General features: G+C 47.4%; 1 protein-coding gene across 5 annotated transcripts in view; it reads right to left on the reverse strand.

The window, feature by feature from the left end:
* The window catches only part of TNN (tenascin N), an 80588-nt gene extending 57112 nt beyond the window's left edge, over positions 1 to 23476 (reverse strand). For all 5 annotated transcript variants that reach the window (XM_043486162.1, XM_043486164.1, XM_043486161.1 and 2 more), the window contains exons 1-6: positions 23321 to 23476; positions 11630 to 12067; positions 9810 to 10184; positions 8393 to 8656; positions 3741 to 3926; positions 2348 to 2437 (exon numbers count right to left, since the gene is read on the reverse strand). In XM_043486162.1, coding sequence (XP_043342097.1) covers positions 2348 to 2437; positions 3741 to 3926; positions 8393 to 8656; positions 9810 to 10184; positions 11630 to 12032 — 1318 coding nt within the window. In that variant the 5' untranslated portion in view covers positions 12033 to 12067; positions 23321 to 23476. The remainder of the gene's footprint in view (positions 1 to 2347; positions 2438 to 3740; positions 3927 to 8392; positions 8657 to 9809; positions 10185 to 11629; positions 12068 to 23320) is intronic.
* Positions 23477 to 24023: the final 547 nt, after the last annotated feature.

Consider the following 24023-nt stretch of genomic DNA (forward strand, 5'->3'; position numbering starts at 1 on the left):
TTGCACGAATAGAAAAGTCTATGATGGCCTTGGAAAAATCCCTAACCTCTTTGTCAGAAGTGGTGTTACAGAACAGACGAGGCCTAGACCTGATTTTTTTACAACAAGGGGGCCTCTGTGCAGCCCTCAAAGAAGAGTGTTGCTTTTACGCAGACCATACAGGGGTAGTGAGAGAGTCCATGGCCAAAGTAAGAGAAGGACTAGAGCGCAGAAAGAGGGAACGGGAAGCCCAGCAAGGTTGGTTCGAATCATGGTTCCAAAACTCCCCCTGGCTGACCACCCTGCTCTCGACCTTAATGGGACCACTCATAATCCTCTTGTTGCTCTTAACTTTCGGGCCCTGTCTCTTAAATAAGCTCTTGGCCTTCGTCAAACAGCGGCTCAACACGGTTCAGCTGATGGTATTGCGACAGCAGTACCAAGGGCTTCCAACGGACACTCTGTGACAAAATTAACGGCAGACGCTCCCTGTCATCCCGGCCACACCCTACCCCTCGCCGCCCCGTTCAGCAGGAAGAAGCCAGAGAGAACCGGCGCCCCTTGTCCTATAACTAAAAGGCCGGGATGAAAGGTCGGGGCATGCCCCCGGGAAAGTGCTACAAGGCAAATTCCGGAGGCTGGCTAAACTTTCAGGGGCTGGCCCCCTGCAGCCTGGTCCAATCAGGTACCAACACAGAGCCCTCGGACACTGACCACCGCTGTAGCCCGCGCTTTCTTCCTTATATGAAAAGACCTGGCCTGGACGCCCTGCCCGGACTATAAAACCCCTCCCCACCCCTCATACCTTGCAGACTCCCTTTGTCTCCTCACTCACCAGCCCCCCGGGAGTTCTGCCCGAGAGCGAGAGCGACGCTTAATAAAAAGGCCTTTACCACCGGTCCTTAGAGGCGGCTTTTTCTTTCTCCCGCGGCGTTTTCTAACACAACCCACTCCAGTATTCATATCTGGAGAATTCCATGGACAGAGGAGCCTGGTGGGCTAAAGTCCATGGGGTCACAAAAGACATGACTGAATGACAGAAACTTTCAATTTCACAATGACCAGAGAAATAAAAGTAGGTAGCCTTTTAGTTTTGCATCCACCAAAGCAGACATCCTGGGTTCCAGTCCCAGCCCTGTCACTTCCAAGCTGGGCAATCTTGAGCTTAATTTCTCTAAGCCTCAGCTGTCTCATATGTGACTTAGAAATAATAATAAGACCTACCACACAGAATTATGATCAGAGCTAAATGAGATAATTCACGAGCAGTGCAGTTAGTACAATGCCTGGGGCATGGTAAGCTCTCAATTAATTCACAGCTAAAGAAAATGCCTCTCAAAGCAAGCAAAGACCTGCCATTTTCCAACTCACTGATGGTGATTCACTAGTCCACCGTTCATGCGGGCTGCACAGTATACACTGTATGGTTAAAACACTAATGTATATTTTATCCTTTATGATTGCCCAACTATATAATTCTTTCACATTCCAGCTATGCAATCTGTTAGGCAGCTGAAACAGTGAATTCAATTCTTGCACCATCTCACCCTTATTCTCACCACCCCAACCAGCTGCTGCCAGGACTGAATTGAAAAGAACTACAAAACTTTTCAAGCAAGTCTCCAAATTCAAATATCCCTTCTTTGCTGGCTCCAAGGATTAGCCTTTACCCAGCGGCATCAAGCTCACAGCCTCCCAACGTGACTTGGCAGGAGCACAGAGTGGCTCACAATTCAATACGGGCTCAAGCACTGTCTAAAAACTAAAAATTACATAGGACATCTTGCATATAAAACTACCATGATTTCAAATTCTTTTCTGATTAATAAATTACAAACTTACTGTCAAATATTACTGATTCATAACAACATTTGTCATATATTTTCTTAATCCACAGATGCTAAATCTAGTGCTACTCCCCTGCGAAAGTCTTTAATATCTCTTGACATTTTAAAGCAAACTCCCTGAGTGTGTTTGTCATGAAAAAACACCGAAATGACAAGAAAAAAGTTATAAATCACCTGTCTTGGGTACTGTGGAGCTGTGTGCCTAAGTCCAAGATAATAAATGCCTTGGAAAGAACCCAGTGATTGAAGTTATTAAAATAAGCAGAAAGGTGTTGGAAACAGCCTATCCCCTTGACTCCAAGATCCAGGTGGAGATTTTCAACAGCAAGAAAAATGTGAGATAGAAGAAGTTTGCTTCCTCTCTCCTGCCCCGCACCCCTCCCCCAGAGATGTCAGTATACAGAGAGACTGGCTGTCTCTATGCACGGCAGTACAGAGTTTTTATCCAAAGAGGAGTCAGCCAAGAATATAGCAGAATGCAAGCAAAGGATGCATTCACCGTGCCTCCACGTGGTTCTTACCTGTCCTGCCATTCAGAAGAATCGGCTTGCCCTCGAGGTCTCCCCTCATAGGGATGACTGTGATCTTATATTCCGTCCCCGGCTGCAGACCTGGAAACAAGGAGTCAATGCTGGGTTGCGTAGGGGCTCTGGACCCTGGAGCCCCTGCACTGCTCTTCTGGGGATTTGGAAGGGCAAGGAGTGGGGCTGTGGGTCTCCCCTCAAGACTACATTCTACCTAAGGCAGCTGAAGAGCTGCAGGACCAGTGGAACATGAGGCATCACTGAGGAGCTTACGGGCCAGAATGGACGAGATGAATCTGATGAGGCTCTGGTTTCTTCCTTGGGCCATTAAGCACATATTTCCCAATTGTATTTATAGCCCCAATGTTTTTCTGCTCCCGACAATCATTTTCCCTCAAACGTTCCTTTCCTTCCCATTGTAATAATTCACTTAACTTGTTCCTCTTTATTTTCTTTTTCGCCTTCATTTTACTTGGCCTTTTCTGTTTCTGTTTTGTTCTTAACTTTTGTGGTTTCTCTGTAGCCACCTGAATGCTTGTTCCTTATTGCACAAAATTTCAGACTTTGGTGACAAAATGCAGGCAAATGGTAGCATGTATGAGGCACACTCCACAAAACATTGAGAACCCCAAGATGACCACTAAAGACAGAAATCAGAGGGTGGAGGGCAGGACAAAGCCCCAGAGGAGGATGTACCAAGGAGCTGGTAAGCCTCAGGGCCCCTCACTTGCACCAGCCCCTTCCAAGGCCATGTGCTTGGGCATTGATGCTTATGTGTTACTTTTCTTAAAGAGGGTCCTGAAAACTGTGCAAGCATCAGGTGCCACAAAACATTACCCAGCCCTGCATGGCCCCATTGTGTTTGCAGCCATCTGATTTCCAGTCTTCCAGTGTTTGCTCAGTCACCTGGGATGAGGAATGCCCCACTCCTGGCCACCTAGCTCAACTCCTTCCACATCCACATTATGGCGTTGAACAAACCAACTTCAACCAATTTCTCAATGTCTCTCTCTCTCTCCCATGCCACATACACACACACACATATACACACACACTCAGTTCTTCCAAAAAGAAAGTCTGTCTGCCATCAAATCCCCTCTGAGACGCAGAGGCTTCCAGAAGGTTAGCTGACTTGGAAGAACATTTCAGATGTATAATCTGCTACCCAGGTGCTTCGAGATCCTGGAGTCAGCCCTGGGATGCTGGAGCAGAATCAGGCCCCTCAGAGTGGGCTGACCTCTGTGAGCTTGGAGTCAGGGTTCAGGTGATTCTCAAGGCCTCAGAATCCTCTGCGCACAGCTGACAGCTGTAGCTGCTGGTCCCCGCGGCTCACACAGCCCCCACCTCTGCATCCACGCCGAGCATCTCGCATCCCAGTGCTGGCTCTTACCTGTGATGTCGTATTGGCTCTTGGGGTCACCGCTCTTGGGCACGGTGACCTCGGCCACCTCGTGCCCTGTCAGCGGGCCATACTGCAACTTGTAATAGTCCACCTCGGTCGGGGGGTTCTCCCATTCCACGTCAAGGGAGTTCTCCGTCTCATCCGTCACCCAGGCAGTGCCAGGCACAGCAAGATCTAGTGCAGGGGTCAGGCAGGGCAAGAGAAAGCGGTGAAGACGAGGGCCCCCCGTCTGTAACAGGCTGCTGGCTACCAGGTCAGCTCCCATTCTTGACACTCTGAATGCAGGCTGCAGCCCCAGGACGTGTCCTTAAAATGTGTCCCAGAACTGCCAAAGCAGCATGTAACTGTTGGTTTTCACACTGTCCATGGAGGACACACTGTCTTCCAGGAAAACTTCTTCCCTATCCCAGCCCATCAAATGCCAAGCAACCCTCCCTGTCCATGTTGCCATGGCCAAGCTCTGAACCTCAACTCTTGAGGCCAACTGTCAACACACTCGGCTTTGGGGGCAAGTCACACTGCTCTGAACTGAACATTCACCCTTTAGCTCTTCAGAGACGCAGCCCCATGACAAGGCTCTCAAGGCCTCTCCATGTAGAGTTTGGGAAATATATTTCAAATTTTCTGGAATGCAACACTGGTGATAAAACCTGCTCCTTCCTCAGTCTCCCAAATTACAGTTGCTTCCCCTTCTCTCAAATTCTCCTGTAAGATTTACCCCTAGGCAAAAGTGTAAAGTAGCAGAATTTTAACTTGGTTCTTTGAAGGATTCTTCCTGCACTTTCTACCAAATTTTACCTGATACCTGATATCCTCAGATACCTGATACCTGATATTCTCAGCTGCTCTAACTATTGATCCTGTGAAGGAAGAAAGTTACTGTGCATACTTCTTCATGCTCTACTGGCTGAGTCGGTAAAGAATCCACCTGCAAGGCAGGAGTTCAGTCGTTAAGTTGTGTCCAACTCTTTGAAACCCCATGGACTGTAGCCCATCAGGCTCCTCTGTCCATGGGATTTTCCAGGCAAGAATACTGGAGTGGATGGCCATTTCCTTCTCCAATGCAACACAGAAGACTGGAGTTCAATCCCTGAGTCAGGAAGATCCCCTGGAGAAGGAAATGGGACAGCCACTCCAGTATTCTTGCCTGGGAAATTCCATGGACAGAGGAGCTAAGCAAGTTACAGTCCATGGGGTTGCAAGAGTTGGACATGATTGAGCAACTAAACCATACCACTGCCACATGAAGTATTAATGGCTAAATGTTCACCCATCCACTCAGAAGAAAATGAAAATATGATGCCTGTTACCAAGGAACGGATTGCTGGTGTGGCTCTGTGGGAAGGACTTTTGGGTGCTGGTGTTAGAGAGGAGTCTGGGGTCTCTGGGAGTGCTTGAATTCCAATGGCCGCCTCCCAGGCCAGTGTCGCCTGGCCTGAAGTTTGGAACAGGAAAGACAAGCCCCAGACTCTCAGCCTCGCCCCCTTCCTCACCTCCTGCGCCTTGGTTCTGAAGGTGTTCCCACCAGGCTGACTGACCCTTTGTCAAGGACACAGAACAGAGAATTTGTGCATCAGTCAAGGGGCGAACTCTCAAGGCCTGTGGCTCTGAATGTTTCTGAATCTCTCTGTTATGGATATAGAGTTTCACGGAGCCTTTTGCCTGAAGCACTCCCTCCCAAGCTCTGCCTTTCACCTGCGAGCCTCCAGGTTCTTCCCTCAAAGATGGCAGTTCCTTGAGGAAACAGGTCAAGAGGTGAATAATGAAAATGACTCGAGGGTTACAGAAGGGGCACGACATGGCTCACAAGTGAAAAAGCAGGAACTTCATGGAAAATGCACAAGGTGAGCACGGGGATAAGTGTCTCTCAGGCTGAGGTCCCCTGGAGGAACAAATCAGAAAGGGTTTCACTTGAATTGGGTTAGACGACTTTGCAGTCTTTGCAGTCCTCTTTGCAGGATTTTACAAGTCCCCAGGGCAAGAAGCCAGGAGTGACTGCTAAGACTTTCAGAACAGATGTCTCTGCTCTTCATTGAGAGACTGTGGGCACTGTCCTGGCTGAAGACAGGGACAGTCAGACAAAAACAAAAAGAGAAAAAGCAGCAGGGCTGGGGGGTGGGGGGGCGGGTGGCGGGCAGAGCCTGATTCTCACAGGAGAGAGATGTTCTCCCATTGAACATACACAATTTCACAGGGACTTCCCTGGTGGCTCAGTGGGTAAGACTCTGTGCTCCCAATGCAGGGGCCCAGGTTCCATCCCTTGTCAGGAAACTAGATCCCACATGCATGCCACAGTAAAGATCCTTACTGCCACAACCAAGACCGGGAGCAGCCTAAATAAATAAATACAATCTCACAGGACATCAGCAGCAGAAAAATCAAGATGAAACAAGACCATTCCAAGATCATGTCTGCACACAGGCAAAACATGAACCAAACATCATCCAAATCACAAAAATGACTAAACATCCTCCCTCCTGACTAATATGAGTGACTATTCCCCCTCCCTTTTTTAAACCAATGACAGCTTTAGCCTCCCTCTAGTCTGCCCTCTTTCTAGATAAGATTCACTAAGATAACAATCACAGGATTATCCCCAGTTCATGACAGTATGCAATAGAAAGTAAATCCCTGCTTCCCTAACCCTTCTCTCAGATCACCTAACATAAGTCCAAATCCTACACCAGACCCCTCAAACACTGTCTTCCTGAGACACCCATGGTCCCCCATTGTGTGAGCTCCCATGAGGCAACAATCAATAAACCCAACTTGTTCAACTACAGGGGTGTTTTGAGAGGTCTTTGGCTAGAGGGCATTGACAATAGCAGTCACAAACTGTTCTCCCAAAGAGGATAAGTCCTTCACATTCTTTCAAGCACTGAGCTACTCCTACCCTTTTCTATTCTTACTACTAAAATGAACAGGCAGCCAGATACTTCTGCAAAGACACTGCATTCCCAAGGCCCATCTTGGGGTCTCCCTGGCCTTTCCTTGAGAGTTTAGGAGAAAACGGAGGCAGCTCATTTTTATCACACCTAGAATAGTGACTTTTTGTTTTTTTAAAGTCACTCAGTCATGTCCGACTCTTTGCAACCCCATGGACTGTGGACTCTAGACTCCATGGAATTCTCCAGGCCAGAATACTGGAGTGGGTAGCCTTTCCCTTCTCCAGGGGATCTTCCCAACCCAGGGATCAAACCCAGGTCTCCCACATTGCAGGCAGATTCTTTACCAGTTGAGCCACAAGGGAATCCCAGAACAGTGCCTGGCAATGTTCAGATAAATGTTCAAGTAAATGTTCAATAAAGTATGTTGAGAAAAGGAATGAATTTGAATCACTTGAACAGCTAGGTTTCTCTGAACCCTTGAAGATCTAGACTGTCTCAGGTACTTTCATAGGAATGAATAATTTCTAAAGAATAAGCAGTGATGCTTGTCCTTCCAAACATCTTGGTAGCATTTAGTGGTGCCATAGAGACTCTGTCCTTCCAGATCCATCTGCCTTCCTGTTCTGTATCCCAGATTATGACCTCTGAAATGTGTTAGCTGGGTTCCCTGGCCCTCTGGTTTCTGGTCAGGTGCAGCCAGTGAGACTAGAAGACCAGAGGGCAGGAGAGAGAGTTTGAGCAACTGTTCTCCTTCACTGCCTCCTGATGAGAACACAGTGACTGCCTGCATTCCTCTACCAAAGGCACTTCATCAGGCAGCCATCTCCCAAAGCTCTTTCCGGGTCCCAGTACCAACTTCCATCCCCTGCCCCTTCAGACTGGGGTAGATCCCCACTGACACTAGTCCTGAGTATTTCATCATCCAAACCCTATCTATACCTTTATAAATAACCTCTTCACTAAACTTTCTAAGCTGCCCCGTTTGTTCCCTTTCTTTCCTGCTGAGATGAATCTAACTGATACAGGTGGCTTCAGCAGACCCCCAATCATACCAACTTGACCTTGTTCAGAGGCTCAGTGAGAGCATGAGGATGCAGGTGTCCTCTCCATGGCTGCTTGTACATGGGTGCCAGGGCAACCAGAAAAGACTCTTGAGAGTCCCTTGGACAGCAAGGAGATCAAGTCAGTCAGTCCTAAAGCAAATCAACCCTGAATATTTGTTGGAAGGGCTGAGGCTGAAGCTGAAGTTCCAATACTCTGATAGGAAAAGCCACCTGATAGGAAAAGCTGACTCACTGGAAAAGACCCTGACACTGGGAAAGATTGAGGGCAGGAAAAGAGGACAACAGAGGATGAGACGGTTGGATGGCATCATCGATGCAATGGACATGAATTTGAGCAAACTCTGGGAGATGGTGAAGGACAGCGAAGCCTGGTGTGCTGCAGTCCATGGGGCTACAAAGAGTCAGACTCAACTGAATGACTGATGAATAACAATCTCAGGAAATAGAGAAGACCCTGTAATTCCCAATCCAGCAGGCTCCATCACTGGCTTGGAGGACCCAATAATCAAGGAGCAGAGAGAGGGGAATAAGAATGGAGACTTTTCTTCAGAACCTAGGATTGCAGCAGCTGTGTTTTTCAAACCCCAAACCAGAGCAATGGCCTGAGTAGTAGAAGGGTACTTGTGGGGACAATGGAAGAAGATGTATAGAGCAGGACCTCTCTGGGGAAACCTGGCTCCTTTCTCACCTGTGGTGGCCAGTAGATGCTGTGGGCTACTGGAAATCTCTTTCTTCACATTGCGCAGGGTCACGATGTACTTGGTTCCAGGCAGCAAACCAAGGATCTCGTAGCTGTGCTGCTCCTTGGGCACTCTGACATGCTTCACGGAGAGCTCCTTCCCCAGTGGGTAGTAGCTGAGGAGGTAGTGGTCCACCTGGCTGGTGGGCTCCCAGCTGACCAGCAGGGAATCCTCTGTGCTCTTGAGCAGCTGCAGTCCCTGGGGGGCAACCACTGCACACAGAACAAGAACAGGGGTGGAGACAGTGAGGGAACAGGGCTGGGGATCCAGAGCCAAAACGTATTCCTTGAGCACCTACTTTATATTGGGTTGGCCAAATCATAGTGTATGGAAAACCCCGAGTGAACTTTTTGGCCAGCCCACTGCTTAACGCTATGATGGTGGGTGGGGAGGATACACAGCCTGTGTAAGGCACCACGGTGGATCCCCCCCCCCCAGAAGTTATTATCTGGTTAGGAGTTAATATTGACCCCCCCATGTCTCCAGTGATGCTCCAAGTCTTAGTTCAAAACCGTCCAACCTATGCCTTTAATAGGAGTTAACATTAATCTTTACATGGTCCAGAGATGAGAAAGCAAGCTACAAAAAAAAAAAAAGAGAGAGAGAACCAGCTGGGACCAAGATGGTGAATCTAACTTCCAACAGACCCTGAGTCTCACTCTACCCAGATTTTCTATAGTGGCATATTAAATGACATGCCTACCAGCAGCATTGACTGGGACATTAGGAGTCAAAAAAATGATGAAAAGAGAGTGGCACCCCACTCCTTTGAAAAAGCACTGCTCCTTCTCAGGTAGTCTAATGCACACACCTCCCCAGCATTAACCTTACTCCTCCTTCCTTTGTTTTTACTCTTTAAAATTAAATCTCTCTTGCTAGCTGGGCCAGTAGATCTGTGCACTTCTTCCACCACTGAATAAAGCTTGTGCTGTAGGGATCTCAGCTTAAGTTTTATTATTGGCAGCTAGAACTGCAACCCTTCCCCGGCCAGGCACAGAGCCTCAGCAGGGTCAGGGCCTGAGCTGGGTCTACAAGACTTCATTCAGTAGCACCTACACACACACACACACACACACACACTAGACCTCCTAAGACTACTGGTCCTCAAACCAGTGGTATCAGCATCACCTTGGAACTTGTTAGAAATGCAAGTTCTTAGGGCCCTACCTCAGACCTGCTGAATCAGAACCTCTGAGAGGGACCCAGGAATCTGTATTTTCACATGCTTTCCAGGGGATTCTGGTGTAGGCTAATAAAGGTGGGGTGCCCTACTTAGGACAAAATGTACACTGACGGTTAAAGGGCGCCTGGACCATGGGGGCCGGGTCAGAAGAGAGGCGGGCCCAGGCGCATCTCCGCTCTCACCCCGGGCGCAGTCGAGGCCGGTGAAGCCCTCCTCGCAGTAACACTCGCCGGTGTCGCAGAAGCCGTGGCCGCTGCAGTCGCCGGGGCAGCGCCGCTCGCTGCAGTCCTCCGACGTGAAGTCCTCGTGGCACTGGCAGACGCCACGCACGCATGTGCCGTGCCCGCTGCAGTTCTCGGGGCAGGCGGGGTAGGCGCAGTCGGCGCCCACGTAGGGCGGCTCGCACACGCAGCTGCCGTTCACGCAGCGCCCGTGGCCGCTGCAGGCGCCGGGGCAGGCGAGCCGCTCGCAGTCGGCGCCCTCCCAGCCATGCTCGCAGTGGCAGCTGCACGTGTCCAGGGAGAAGGTCCCGTGGCCGCTGCAGTGGCGGCTGAGACCTGCCCGAGAGGGAGGGGAACAGTCAGCGGAGGCTGGAGGGCTTGTGAATGGGGACTCTCCATCCTTGAGGACCCTGAAAGCAGAGGATTTCAGGATTCTGCAAGACTCCTTCTGTAGAGGAGGGTAGGGTCTATAGGGAAGACTAGGAGCCTGCCCTTTCCACCGTGGGTCAGACTCGAACCTGCGAAATCTATACTTTATGCCTGAAAAGTCACAGGGGCCACACTAACCTTTCCCTTTCCATCCCAAGCGCTCCTGTGACTTCACTTGGTTCCCCCACCACCTCCTGGTAAATGATGCTAATTATTTAGTACCTTTCTATGAAAGCGCCTTAAATGTTCCAACCTGGGTATCAGTGGGCCAGCTTATTCTAAGGGGCAGAGCTCCTGGGGTGGGAGGAGAGAGTTAGGCTGGGTGGGAGTTTGTCTTGATTGGAGGAGCTCAACCTAGCAAGTCTGAGTCCTTAGGAAATGAGCTGAAGTTGAAGCCTGAAAGGTGGACCTGCAGAAGCTATAAAACAGCCCAGGTCTCATTATGGGGATAACAGATGGGAGAAGGGTTAACCAGGCTCCCTTCTCTAATCCCAGACAGCAAGAGGCAGTTGGAGGATGGGTCAGTCCTCTTGGTCTGCTCACCAGCCCCAGCTCCTGATTTCCAGAACACCCTCTTTCCTTCCTAAAAATGTTTGACCTTCAGGCTGCTCAGGGGCAGTTTCATGCTCTTTAATTGCCATTTTATTCCCGCGCAGCGTCCTCCGTGTCTAGTTCTGCATCTGGCCTATATGAGGCGCTCTTAATGGTAGCAATTTCTTCTAGCATTAAAATGTATGCCGAAGTATCACCAGTTATTACTCTTTGGATAATAATATGGGCAGTTTATGTTGAAAAAAAAATGTGGTGATGGAGGTGCTCACTATTTGTAAAGTCAAATTGTAGTACTTTATTACTAACAAAAGAATTAACAGTCTGCTAAATAATAGGCCAAAAAATCTGTATATCATCTCTAGTTCTCAGAACTTAGACTAGCTGATAGAATTATTCTCAGCATACAGTGAGGAAACTTAAGAAATTTGCCCAAAGTCACATACTAAAGAATGGCAGAACTGAGATTTGTACCCAATCCTGTCTAGCTCCAAGCCACCGACCTTTTTTCCTCTCCAACCTATCGCTTTCTCTTATAAAACGAAGGAGAGATTGGATCCGCAGATAAAACTGCGCCCAGAAGCATTCTCTTCTGGAAGCACTGACCCAAGAGTCCAGGCTCACTTTAAGAGTTGCTGGTCCCTCCCTGCTCAGGCTTGAAGATAACCCCTAGAGCTAGTACCAGTGATGACATCCCCCTTAGAGAAAACCCAGAGTGAGAGGCAGGGTGCTCACGAGCCTGGTAGAACACCTGAAGGTGCTCATTCAGTGTTTGTTGAATGGTTACCAGGTAGTGTGCTCACCAGCTGCTCCCGGGCAGCAGCGCTCGGCGCTGCACCGCTCCTTCACCTCCGCCATCTCCTCCTCCAGCTTCTTCACCCGGGCCAGGAGGTCCCGCACGCTGCCTGCCAGCTCACAGTCCTGTGGCGTCTGCAGGCGGATGTTGTGCCTGAAGACAATATTCTGTTCCTCGATCTCCTCTGGGGCCAGGAGCGAGGTTCCATCACCACGAAGGGGCTGGGGGTCAGCCTCCACCTGGACCAAGGCAGACTTGGGCACGTCGATCTTGTAGGTGTGGCTGACAGTGACCTGCTGCTCCTTCTCGCTGCATCCAGAAGACTCGAGAGTGGCTGGGGCTGAGGCCACCAAGAGCACATAGCCCAGCAGGAGCCCCAGGGGGAAGCAGAACCTCCCCTGGAGACCCATCCTTGGAGAGACAGGGAACCGATGCTCCTGGAAGCCTGCATTCAGAAGAACATGCAAAAGAAAGCCAGGGATATCTGCTGATGGAAATTGGCCTTTTTAATGGTTTCTAAGGGTCCACGGGATGCTGAGAAACCAGCAGAAAGATTTCATCCTCTATCTCCTGAGGGCTCGAATTAGATTATTTTTTTTGTTCCTTCTTCACACATTGCACATTCCTGCCTCCTGCTTTGCTGACACTGTTCCTACTCCCTGGGAGGCCTTCCTGTTCATTTCTAATTCTGTATTTCACCTGCACTTTAGTAATAACAAGAATGACTTCTTGTAGTCAGGGCATACTTTGTGCCAAGCTTTGCTCGCCCTAATCCATCCTGACAACACTAACAATTGTGGCTGTACGTGGAGCACAAGTTATGTGCCAGGCACTGTTCTAAACATTCTACATTTATTATCATTCAATCGTCACAACAACTCTTCATGGAATATGTGGTTATCTCCATTTTAGAGATAGGGAAACTGAGGCATAGCTACCTCAAATGACTTGCCCACAGGCACACATGGCTGAGAGTGGCAGAATGTGAACCCGAGAAATCTGACACCAGAGTCTGTTCTGGTACCGCGTCATCATGCTGCCTCGTGAAGATGAGGAGGCAGAGGCTCATGGGATAGAGTGTGTTGACCTGGGTACCACGGCCAGAAAGGGCAGAACCTGTTCTCAGCCCCCCAGGCCAGTGTCTCACTCACCACCTCTGCCCACAAACAAGCAAGAGAGCAGAATTTCTAATCAAAAATAACCTCTCCACAAAGTCTTCTCTCAAACCCCCTCCCTCACCTCAGCTGGAAATTAGCTCTCCTTCTGCTGAGCATTCAGAGCAGTATATGGGTCCCTCTGAGCATCTCTTAGCAGTGGTTCTTGTCTTGTAATTACTCTTGGATGCAACTTGTGTCCACACAAGACCATAAGCCTTTTAAGGTCAGGACCCAAAGCCAAGTCCTCTTGGGGACCGCCCCCAAGACAGGAGCACAGAGCCCCGCATGCTGAGGGTTTCAGTCAGCCTCCAACTCCTCTGGTGCTCAGGTGGTTAGTAAGTCAGGCCACCTGGACCAGAGCTGGCTGTTATGTTCCACCACCTCTGCCGCCCACAGACGGTGCAGACCCCTGGCACCATCTGTGCTCAGGAGGACCCCATCTCTCCTGGGGCCCCTGGCCCCCATCTGGGATGGCACATTCTTGATCACTAACAAGCTGAGTCAGGGCAGATGCCAGGGACCTGGCTTGCACCTCATGTTGATTTGCAGGTACTGTCACCAACCAGTATGCCTGTCAGTCAAGCTGTCATCCAGAAACCAGTCTGCAGAGCTGCCTCCTGACAATGGACTCCTGTGACCAACTCCAGACTCACAAGCATTTGTACTAGAGACTGGAGAAATCAGGAAGCCTAGTCCTTTCCCTGGCTGTGTCCCAGGCAAGCTCAGGGTCTCCCTCTATGTGTGCGAGGCAGCTCCTATGTACTGAAAGGACAAATGGGGCAGGTCCTAGGTGTCTATCCCTGCGAGTTCAGTTCAGTTCAGTCGCTCGGTCACGTCTGACTCTTTGCGACCCTATGGACTGCAGCACTCCAGGCTTCCCTGTCCATCACCAACTGAGCTTTAGCCTCCTCAGTTGTCAAGTGGGAATAGCAGTGGCTGCTTGACTGCATTGTGTGTGGAAGGCACTCAGCACCATGCCAGGCACATGTGTGCATGCTCAGTCACGTCAGCTGTGTCTGACTCTTCGTGACCCTACTGAGAGAGCCAACTCCTAGGTAGGCTGATAAGAAGTCTGGGGGTCCCCAAGGAGGAGAAAGGGGTCTGGAGTTCTCAAGGAGGAGAAAAGGACAAACTGTTTTTCTTTAAGCGCAGAACTGATGATTGCACAACAAAACAACTCATCTTGCTCAAGGATATGTTTTGCCTTAAATTCTGTATATAACAATGTATCCTGCTTGAGGAAATGTGTCTCCTTCTTGAGAACCTTTTGGCAAATCCTGTCATCTTAAAATATATATTGTGGGAGTGGGTCTAGCAAGACCTTTACAACCTTGTGACATTCTTTTGATTTATTGTAATAACAATTAAAAAGTACATCATCACTCACTTGCTAAGACTAGCAAGTGGGCACTCTCCGTCCCCCTTCTGAGGTCTATGTCAGAAGCTTTCTCTGCCCCTTTTTATACTTTAATAAAATTCTGCTACACAAAAGCTCTTGAGTGATCAAGCCTGGTCCTTGGTCCCGAAGCTAAATCTTCTTCAGAGATCATGAATCTGACATCATTCACCATAAGCTATCGCTATGGACTATAGCCCACCAGGCTCCCCTGTCCATAGGGTTTCCCAGGCAAGAATACTGGAGTGTGTTGCCATTCCCTCCTCTAGGGAATCTTCCAGACTTAGAGATTGAACCCATGTCTCCTGGGTAGCAGGGGGATTCTTTACCCACTGAGCCACCTGAAAGCCCTGCCAAGCACATAGTAAGGCCTCAATAATTATTTTGAGGTTTTAATTTTAATCAGCTACTCAGTATGACTTCCTTTTTTCTCTTATCTCTTTTATTGGGAAGGGTGACATTGAAAAGAATATACAACATAAATTGAATAGTTCTAATGAACAATTATGGGCTTCCCAGTGGCTCAGTGGTAAAGAATCCACCTGCCAATGCAGGAGACACAGGAGACCCAGGTTTGATCCCTGGGTTGGGAAGATCTCCTGGAGGAGGAAACAGCAACCCACTCCAGTATTCTTCCCTGGAGAATACTATGGACAGAGGAGTCTGACAGGCTACAGTCCTTGTGGTTGCATAGAGTCAGACACGAGTTAGCGACTGAACACACACACACAATGAACTGTTTTAAAGGTAACAGTCATGGAACCACCATCCAAATTAAGAACTAGAATACTGTGGACCTGGAAGATATTATGCTTAGTGAAATGTCAAACAGGGAAAAATAAATACTCTACTTTTTCACTAATATGTGGAATCTTAAAAATAAATGAGTAAATAAAAGAGAAACAGACACAGATAGAGAAAATTAGTGGTTATCAAAGAGGAATGAAGTGGGGGAGAGCAAATGAAGTGAAGTGGATTAAGAGGTACATACTACTAGATGTAAAATAAATGTTACAAGGATATAAGTACAGCAGAGCAAATATAGTCACTATTTTACAACTTATAATGTATGAGATGTAACCTGTGAAATATAAAATTACTACATTGTACACCTGAAACTAATGTAATGTTGTTGTCAATTAAAAATTTTTTAGAAGAACTAGAATACTGCTAGTGAAAGTGAAACTGTTAGTCACTCAGTCGTGTCCAACTCTTTGTGACCCCAGGGACTGTAGCCCGCCAGGCTCCTCTGTCCATGGGATTCTCCAGGCAACAATACTGGAGTGGGTTGCCATTTCCTTATCCAGGGGATCTTCCTGATCCAGGGATCGAGCCCAGGTCTCCCACATTGCAGGCAGATTCTTTACTGTCTGAGCCTCCAGGGAAGCCCTGAGCCACTAGGGAAGCTGCTAGAATCCTAGAAACCCCCACGTGTCCTATCTGATGCTGCCTCTCCTCCACATCAGTAGTTGAAACCAGCAGAACGCCATCAAAAGAATTGACCTGGGCAGACTATTTCTGGGCAGAAAAAAGGGAAACTCCCTAGTCATTAAGCCAAATTCTAGTACTGTGTAAAATCTTTAATTCTTAATAGTCACCATTTATTTCATATCAGAAAGTGGAGGAAATAAATGCTGAAGGACCCTGGCAGAACTGTTATTTAAAAAATAATAACATTACAACATTAAATGTTATTTGTCAAGTTGTTGCTACGTGCAAGGCATTGACCAGATGCATTAATCCTCATGTAAGATTGGTGTTGTTCTCCTTACCCTGGGTGAAGAACCAGGTGTTGAGAGTCAGCTCACTCACCAGGAGCTGCTCAACTAGTAGGCAACACAGACAGGATTCTCATTTCGGTGCATCTGATTGCAAGCCTGTGCTTGTTCTTCACTGATGTGACAAATAATGGGTGAGTTCAGTATACAACATTTCTATGCAATCCCCTCCTTTGGACAAATATCCTATATGTTGTACCCAAAGGTTGTACCACCATTGTGAACTAATCAGAACAGCCCCAAAGGAAAGCTCTTCTTCATGTTACCCCTTTGCTACACTCACTCCATCTTGGCTCTTTCTATTAATATTATCCAAAGCATGTATTATTAATAATAGTAATAGCATACCTCTTCTGAGCACTTACTACATTCCCGGAACTGGACCCAAAAGCTTGCAGAGGTAATGGACTGGTCAGTAAGATATTTCTTGTCGTCAACTGATTTAGACAGTTGGTTAATAAGTCCCCACACATTTTAGAGAAAGCTGTTCTTCTGGAGGGTTTCTGGGGATGGGGAATTTGAGGTGAATAAGAGGTGAATACAGTGCCTGCCCCTTGCCTGGGGGAATTCAGAGATGGGAGTTTACCTGGAACAGGCTGCATAGCAGACACTGGAGGGAAGCCACAGTGGGAGGGCTTGCACCCAAGAGTTTGGGGAGACAAGGTATGTAAGTCCGTCCACAGGTGAAGTTCATGCCACAAAAAATGATGCAGCGGGGGCCAGAGTTGAGATGCACCCCGCCCCAGCTCACTCCAGGGGGCGAACTACCAGAGGAGGTGCTCAGAGGGTAGAATGGGGATGGTCTGAAGAAAAGAGGGGGCAGATGGAACCCGCTCTGGGAGCAGCTGCCTTAACAAGGCATCTGATAACCAGAGGGAACTATAACAGCCCTTGCTTAATGAACTGCCTTTTCCCTTCTCTTCTGACCCCCTACCCTGCCTCAGTGAGCAATGTGCCAGCTGGAAAGGGGGAGAGGCAAGAAGGAAAGCAACTTACCAGGCCAACCGTGACCCCCCCGCCCCCACCCGCTCACTCATCTTTGGATTCCAACATCACCCTAAACTGAGTAAAGAGAAAAGATGCAGCCTGGGTGGGAGACCGAGACTCTGATATGGGAATGGACCTGCCTTTCACAAAAGGGGTTCTCTTGCAACCCCCAAAATGACCAGCAGAGCCCTGGAATCTGCTGGAGAGCTTTGTCAGAAGATGGAGAAGGTGAGGAGCACCGGTAGAGTGACTTGGAAGGTAGGTGTAGGATAAAAATGATCGTATTTCATCGTTACTGTCTTCCAAAGTTCAGTTGCATGATAAATCAGTCACACAGACATTCTCTGCTTACTTCCCTAGGATGAGGCTCACAGGCAACAAGCAATGTGCCCCTGATTGTGCAAGGAGACTGCAAGATCATAGATTGGAACCCAGGCGCAGTGTCCACCAACTGAGCCACTAACTCCTGGGCACTCTGCCGTCACCAGTTACCACACAGATGGATCTGAAAAAGCACTTTCTAGGTACGGGCTGCACACAAGTTTCCACTGTCAAATCTCCGCTTCCCGGGCAACAACAGAGCTAAAAAGGCAGGCTTCAGACCTCTCTGCCCACTGCTGTTATCCAACGCCTCCCCCCAACCCCCAGCCCATGGCTTGCTATTCTCCAAAATATAAATGGAGTGCAGATGGTTTTCTGAAGTTCTGAACAAATGCAAAGCAATCCATGGACTCGTCATAAACCACAGCGGGACTGGGCATAGGCCAGTCTCACGGTGTTTGTCTTTGAAGCCTGGAGTAGGAGAAACCCCAGAAGCCCTTGTAGGAGTGTTCACTGTCACCCATCCCTCTGAGTTGTAGCAAGATGTCCTTGCTAATTACAGCCTCTTGGATGCCACACATTGAGGTCAGATTTTCCTAGCGGGGGTATTTCTCGAAACATGATGAGAATAGGGGAGTCCTCAACCTAGCTCTTCTGTCAAGGGTAATGGGTGGGAGGAGATGCCTTCTGGCTCTCTTTCCCACACGTGGCAGGAGGCTTAGGGAAAGAAAGGGATGACTTCACCCACTCTTTCATGAACGGTGACCACAGACAGAGCTCTGTGAGGATGGGGAGGAGACAGGGAGGGCAGTACACGTCACCCAGAAAAATGCAGGGCAAGTTTCTGAATGGGGATGATTATCCTGTTGAGGAACAGTTTTCCGTGGAGAGAAGAGTAACTGCCGTAGGAATATATTGGCAAAGGGTATAGGAGCGCCGGGAAAACGCGCACAGGAAACCAGGCATCCTGGAGAATCAGTTTCATTGATTGACGTGCGTGCAGCGCATGCTAAGTCGCTTCAGTCATGTCCAACTCTTTGCAAATCTATGGACTGTAGCCCGCCAGGCTCCTCTGTCCACAGGGATTCTCCAGGCAAGAATACTGGAGTGAGTAGCTCCAGGGGAAATGTTTCCCAACCCAAGGATCGAACCCAAGTCTCTTGCATCTCCTGCATTGGCAGGCAGGTTTGTTACCACTAGTGCCACCTGGGAAGCCCTTCATTGACTGAACCTTTACTTAATTCTGTCTTCAGGAGGGGCAGTGGGTGATGGGGAGAAATAGGAGCAGCGTGCATTAAAACTCAGGACAAATGCTGCCTCCTATTGCTGTTCTGAGAAAGGCTCTTTGAGGTGTATCCTGCTGACCCTGAACTGGATGGATGGTGCCCCTAGTTTGGCCCTGAAGCTGAGCTGATGTCACTGGGCTCTACGTTTATGCTTTATTTCATTCTCTTTTGGCAGGCACATCTACCCCCGTGGCTTTCATTTCCAACTAAACACTGAGAGCTCCCCAATCTGTATGTGAGTTCCTAGCCCAGACATCCCTGTAAGCTCAGGGATGACAGTGGCCCTGACTGTGTTAAACCTCCCCATACTCACAGCCTTACAGCACAGTCCTGGCCAAAGTAATATTTTGTGTAAATAAGAATAGCCACTGGGTTTTTGTTGGTGTGTTTTTGCTTGTGTTTTTATTAGATGATGGGTACTGTGCCACACGCTTAATAATGAGACAGCATTCTCATTTAATCCTCAAAATCCTGGTAGTCAGTTGATGTCATTCTTTGTTACAGGTGCTCAGAGAGGTTAAGTAAGTTGCCTAAGGACACACAGCTAATAAGAAGCAAGTGTAATAGTTGCTCAGTCGTGTCTGACTCTAGCGACACCATGGACTGTAGCCCACCAGGCTCCTCTGTCCATGGGATTTCCCAGGCAAGAAGACTGAAGTGGGTTGCCATTTCCTTCTCCAGGGGATCTTCCCAACCCAGGAATTGAACCCAGGTCTTCTGCATTGTAGGTGGATTCTTTACCATCTGAGCTATGAAGTATATCCCAAGCTGGAATCAAGACCAGGTCTGTCACTCCCTATATCCGTGTTCTTCATTTCTCTGCTATAATTATTGCATCAAATGGGAAAAAAATCCAATAAGATTACGACATGTGAAAAAGAGACCAAATGTCCGCCTTCCTGAAATGTTTAAGAGAGGGATTCTCCAAAATAAAGGAAGCCCAAGGCATACTGAGTGCTCAGTTAAACACAAACTTTTTCTGAGCAGTACCAAGGATAAACCCCTGGAAAGATAAATTATTGTTTGTCCCATAAAGAGGTTAAATTCTGGTCAGTTATCTTGAGAGGCTAGAAAGCTCTCTTCCTAGGAAACACAGAGCAGACCAAGACATCTGTTGTAGGGGTAATTACCAACCAAGTCTTTGGCCAGAGGAGCAGGATGGACTCTGATCCCAGAGGGTCCTCTCCAGTCCTAGGGCTGGTGGTATTTATGTCACTTCATTTTCTCCAAAGAAGGGCAGGAATAAAATATACTACTTACATCAAAGAGAGTAACAGCCAATTTCTTAGCTACCATTACAGATCTATTTAAATTTAGGGCTTTCTCTGATTCCCTTATTACCTCATCTTGCCCTTACAGTTAACCACAGCAAATAAGAGCACTGCTTTGGGTTTTAGAAAAACTGTACTATCTTGGGTTTCAGGGTGGAATCACTTTAAAAGATATTCTGTCCCCAAATGAAAGGGTGAACATCACTGAGCTAGGAAGGAAAGTGAAGGAGGTGGGCAGCTAGGGATGTGGTGATGTCACAAATGTTCCCTGGAAAATTTACTCCTCCCCCAAACTCCCTCTGGCATATTCACCAGTGATCTACAGTCTGCACCCTGAGTGACTCCAGGGTCTTTTAACTCAAACACAGTCTAGGAGAGCAAGTTCTCATGCAACTGAGTACTTGCCATGGCTCAACTCACCCTGGCCTGGAAATCTTAAGTAAGGAGTTTCACCTCTGTATCTTTTTCTCCTGCAGGTTGCAAACACCTGTGATACACAAGGCCTTCCCTGGTGGCTCAATCATAAAGAATTCTCCTGCCAAAGCAGGAGATGTGGGTTCACTTCCTGGGTCAGGAAGATCCCCTAGAGAAGAAAATGACAAGACACTTCAGTATTCTTGCCTGGGAAATCCCATGGACAGAGGAGCCTGGTGGGCTGCGATCCATGGGGTTGCAAAAGAGTCGGACACAACTTAGTGACTAAACAACAACAACAAATGATGCACAAGGTCATACTGTTTCTGTCTGGGTCACTCTTTAGACAAACCAAGTATATATGGGCACTTTCATTTCCAGTCTTTGTGACGTTGGACTCTGCACAGGCATTCTCTATAGGACATGAGTCAGCAAGTTGTGAGTGAGGATAAAAAATTGATTTTATGTGATAAGGCTTAATATGGTCACATTTCAGACCTCAGTTCCCCCAATTCAACCACTCTGCTAGCTCAGTGGAATACACCTAGTGAGGGGCCAAGAAATCCTTGTGAAGACCTCACATTACCATGCAATACCCCTTCTCACAAAGAACTCTATCAAGTCTGCCCATGTGCCATAGGCTGGAAAAGATAAAGGATGGCATTCCTGACCCAGCCTCAGCACTCAATCACTTTTTCTTGGATTGCTCGTGTGATTGTTTTGTTCTATCAACTGAATCTCTCTTTAACATTTTTTTTTATTTGATTGCATCAGGTCTTAGGGCACTCAAGATATTCATGCATCATAAATCTTTCACTGTGGTGCATAGGCTCAGTAGTTGTGGCACACAGACTTAGTTGCCCCAAGGCATGTAGAATCTCAGTTCCCTGACCAGGGATTAAACCTATGTCCTGTGCATTACAAGGCATATTCTTAAACTCTGGACCACCAGGGAAGTCTCTATCAATTGAATCTTAATCCACCTTGCAAAGGCTCACATGGGTGATGAGAAAGTGGCTACCATTTCCTAAGCACTTATTATGTGCCAGCCTCTATACTAAGAATGTTTAGAAGCTCTAGCAAAGATATTTATTTATCCCCCAGGAAGGTCACCAAAAAAAAAAAAAGACCTTCATTTTGCTTTCAAGGGAATGCACAGGCTCATGCATGAGGAGAAGACAAAATGGGCACAAGGGCAAAAATTCAGAGACCTCGAACCACATCAACCCAAGCACCCAGGATCCAGAATGACTAAATATTACCTTATACAAAATTAACCTTATTCCCTGTGGTCCTGAGGGGTGTCTGATGAGAAACTATACTTGCAGCTGGATGACAATGAAAAGAGGCACATTATAAAAAAGTTGCAATTCCTTTCTTTAGTTTAGCATGTGGTTTTCCACATATTGAAATAACTTGAAAGCTCCAGCCATCTATCAAAGAGGAGAGGCTTTTCCTTGTTAATTTCCGAGGACTTGCACTGCTCCACCTACACTCACTGGATCTCTTTGAGACCAACAGCACATATTCAGATGGTGGCTGGTTGACATTAACAGTGAGTCTACTGTGCTGAAACCCAGCAAAGCCCCTGAGATCTCAGCTCTGAGATCTTAGCTTCATCAGCTCGCATTCTGGCCGCTCCAGATACTGCTACAGAACCTCAACCATGATCTCATGTCTGTATCCAGAGCTTATAGGAGCCAAGGCTCTGGAATGAGCACTGGGTGGACACGAGTTTCCACTGGGTCTGGGCACGATTTCCTCTGGCATCTTCTTGGGAACAGACCTCAGTCTACCCTTCATTTCAAACCACAGACGAGGACTGGGATGGAAACCAGAAGCCACAAGATGATTTCAAGTCATGCTGTCCTATTTTCTCTCTTCCAGGAGTCAACTGCAGCCCACAGACTTGGGGACATTGTAGGATTCAGAATTGCATAAAAGAATGTCAGGTGGTTTTTTCCCTCCTCCCTGGGAAAATAACACTGATACTAGTACTCTTTATTCCTTCCTAAGTTCCTTCTCCCAACACTCTCACCTTGATTCTGAGTCTCCAACAAATGCCCAAATGCCAAAAATCACTGATTTTTTTCCGTGTAGACTCTGTGCTCAGCCAGCCGCCAATCTATAGTCTTGGCTGAGCAGTGTCACCCGATACCTTAGTAATACTTCAGCTTCTCCAAGAACCAGTGGACTTTGGGCACTGTGGTTAACCTATGTCCAGATTTGGGCAGTTTCTCATTTTTATATTAGGACTTGTTCTTTTCTTAATGCTTATATAGGCAACTCAGTTTTGTGCTTTTAAGTGATTGTTCTCACTCATTCTTTCTCTCTCCTTCTCCTAGCTCTCTCCCAAACATAAAAATAGATAAATAGATACATAAATGAAAACATCTCCAAAAACTAACCCACCGTATTATTCCTTGAACGGTTTCAAAATGTTTCCTTTGTGGCATTATGAGGGTAATAGCATGAAGCTTTTGAGAAAAGACATTGTCCTCTTACAATAAGAATCAAAACAGATCAAATTAAATATTTGAATAAACTTCAAAGCTCTTCAAGTTTATTCACAGACATCATCTTTACTGGAATATACAAAATCCAGAAAAGAAAAAAGTTATAATAGTTTCCTGATCACAACTAAAATGAAAGCTCCATTTTAGAATTTTTAAAAGTGAGATATAGCAGATAAACAACAAAAACAGAGAAGTCTTTGCCATTGTAAAGCCAGCAAAAAAATAGAGATGAGAACATGCTAGACTTAAAAGAAACATTTAATATAAAATCTATTATTCCACGTGGAAATTTCCCTACAATACAGACTGCATCTGGCCAGGTAAGAAGATTGTGCTTAGCTCAGTTGGGGAATCAAGTATACTATTGGTTAGGGACATGTTACTCAGGTCCTGGGAAATATTATTAGGAAATAGTATTTCCTAATTGGAAATAATATCACTTCATGGAGTTAACAGGAGACTAATTACTCTGCCTGGATATTTAGGATCGGGAAGTGAAGCCTGTGAGTTTATTCGCACCTGGCCACCATCCTCCCCCCACAGGTAGAATCTTCAGAGATTGGTGCTCTTACCTTGGAGGCTGTTGGGTACCACTTCCAATACTTCTGCTACCTGGAAGCCTGGCCTCTGGGGCTGCAGACCTTGGTGCTTGTCTATCCCTCGTTGTCTAATTCCCTCAGCTGTCCTCTCTGGGTTTAAATCCCATCCAGGCCAGGGGAGGAGCCAAGAGGGACTCTGGAGTGTTCCCCTCTCTTCCCAGCAAAAATTCAGTTAAGAGATAATGAACAACTCTTTCTTATTCTAAGTAGGAAAGGAAAAAATATATTCGAAATTTCCCCCCTTTGTTTTTACTTCAGTTACACAGCAGCTAAAAATACTGGAGGCTGTTTCCATTTAAGTAGGTCCAGAATAAGGTTATTAAAAGAGTTTGCATGTCTCCTGGCCAAGAGCGGGGTCTCAGGGTTTGAAAGTGTGTTCAGCAAGTCTCTCTTTTTTGGCTGTTTCAGGCACTCTGGGATTTATTGCCTACCATTTTTAAAATAGGAAAAGACCTCAAGCATAGAAAGAAGCAAGCGGAGACCTCAGGGACAGAGCCTCTGTGTCTCCCTCCCCCTCTCCCTCCATCAGCTCACAGCCGGGAGTGGTGGGCTTCTGAGGACACCTGAGAGCAATAGCAAACCCAGAGGGTCTATTTCACAGCCCGTTCTGACCCCCAGCCCTTCCCAGAGGCCTCCCACTTACCAGCACAGAAGACCCCTGTCACCAGGAAGGCAC

The sequence above is a fragment of the Cervus canadensis genome, chromosome 13 (genome assembly GCF_019320065.1).
Source record: "Cervus canadensis isolate Bull #8, Minnesota chromosome 13, ASM1932006v1, whole genome shotgun sequence".
Taxonomy (NCBI): Eukaryota; Metazoa; Chordata; class Mammalia; order Artiodactyla; family Cervidae; genus Cervus; species Cervus canadensis.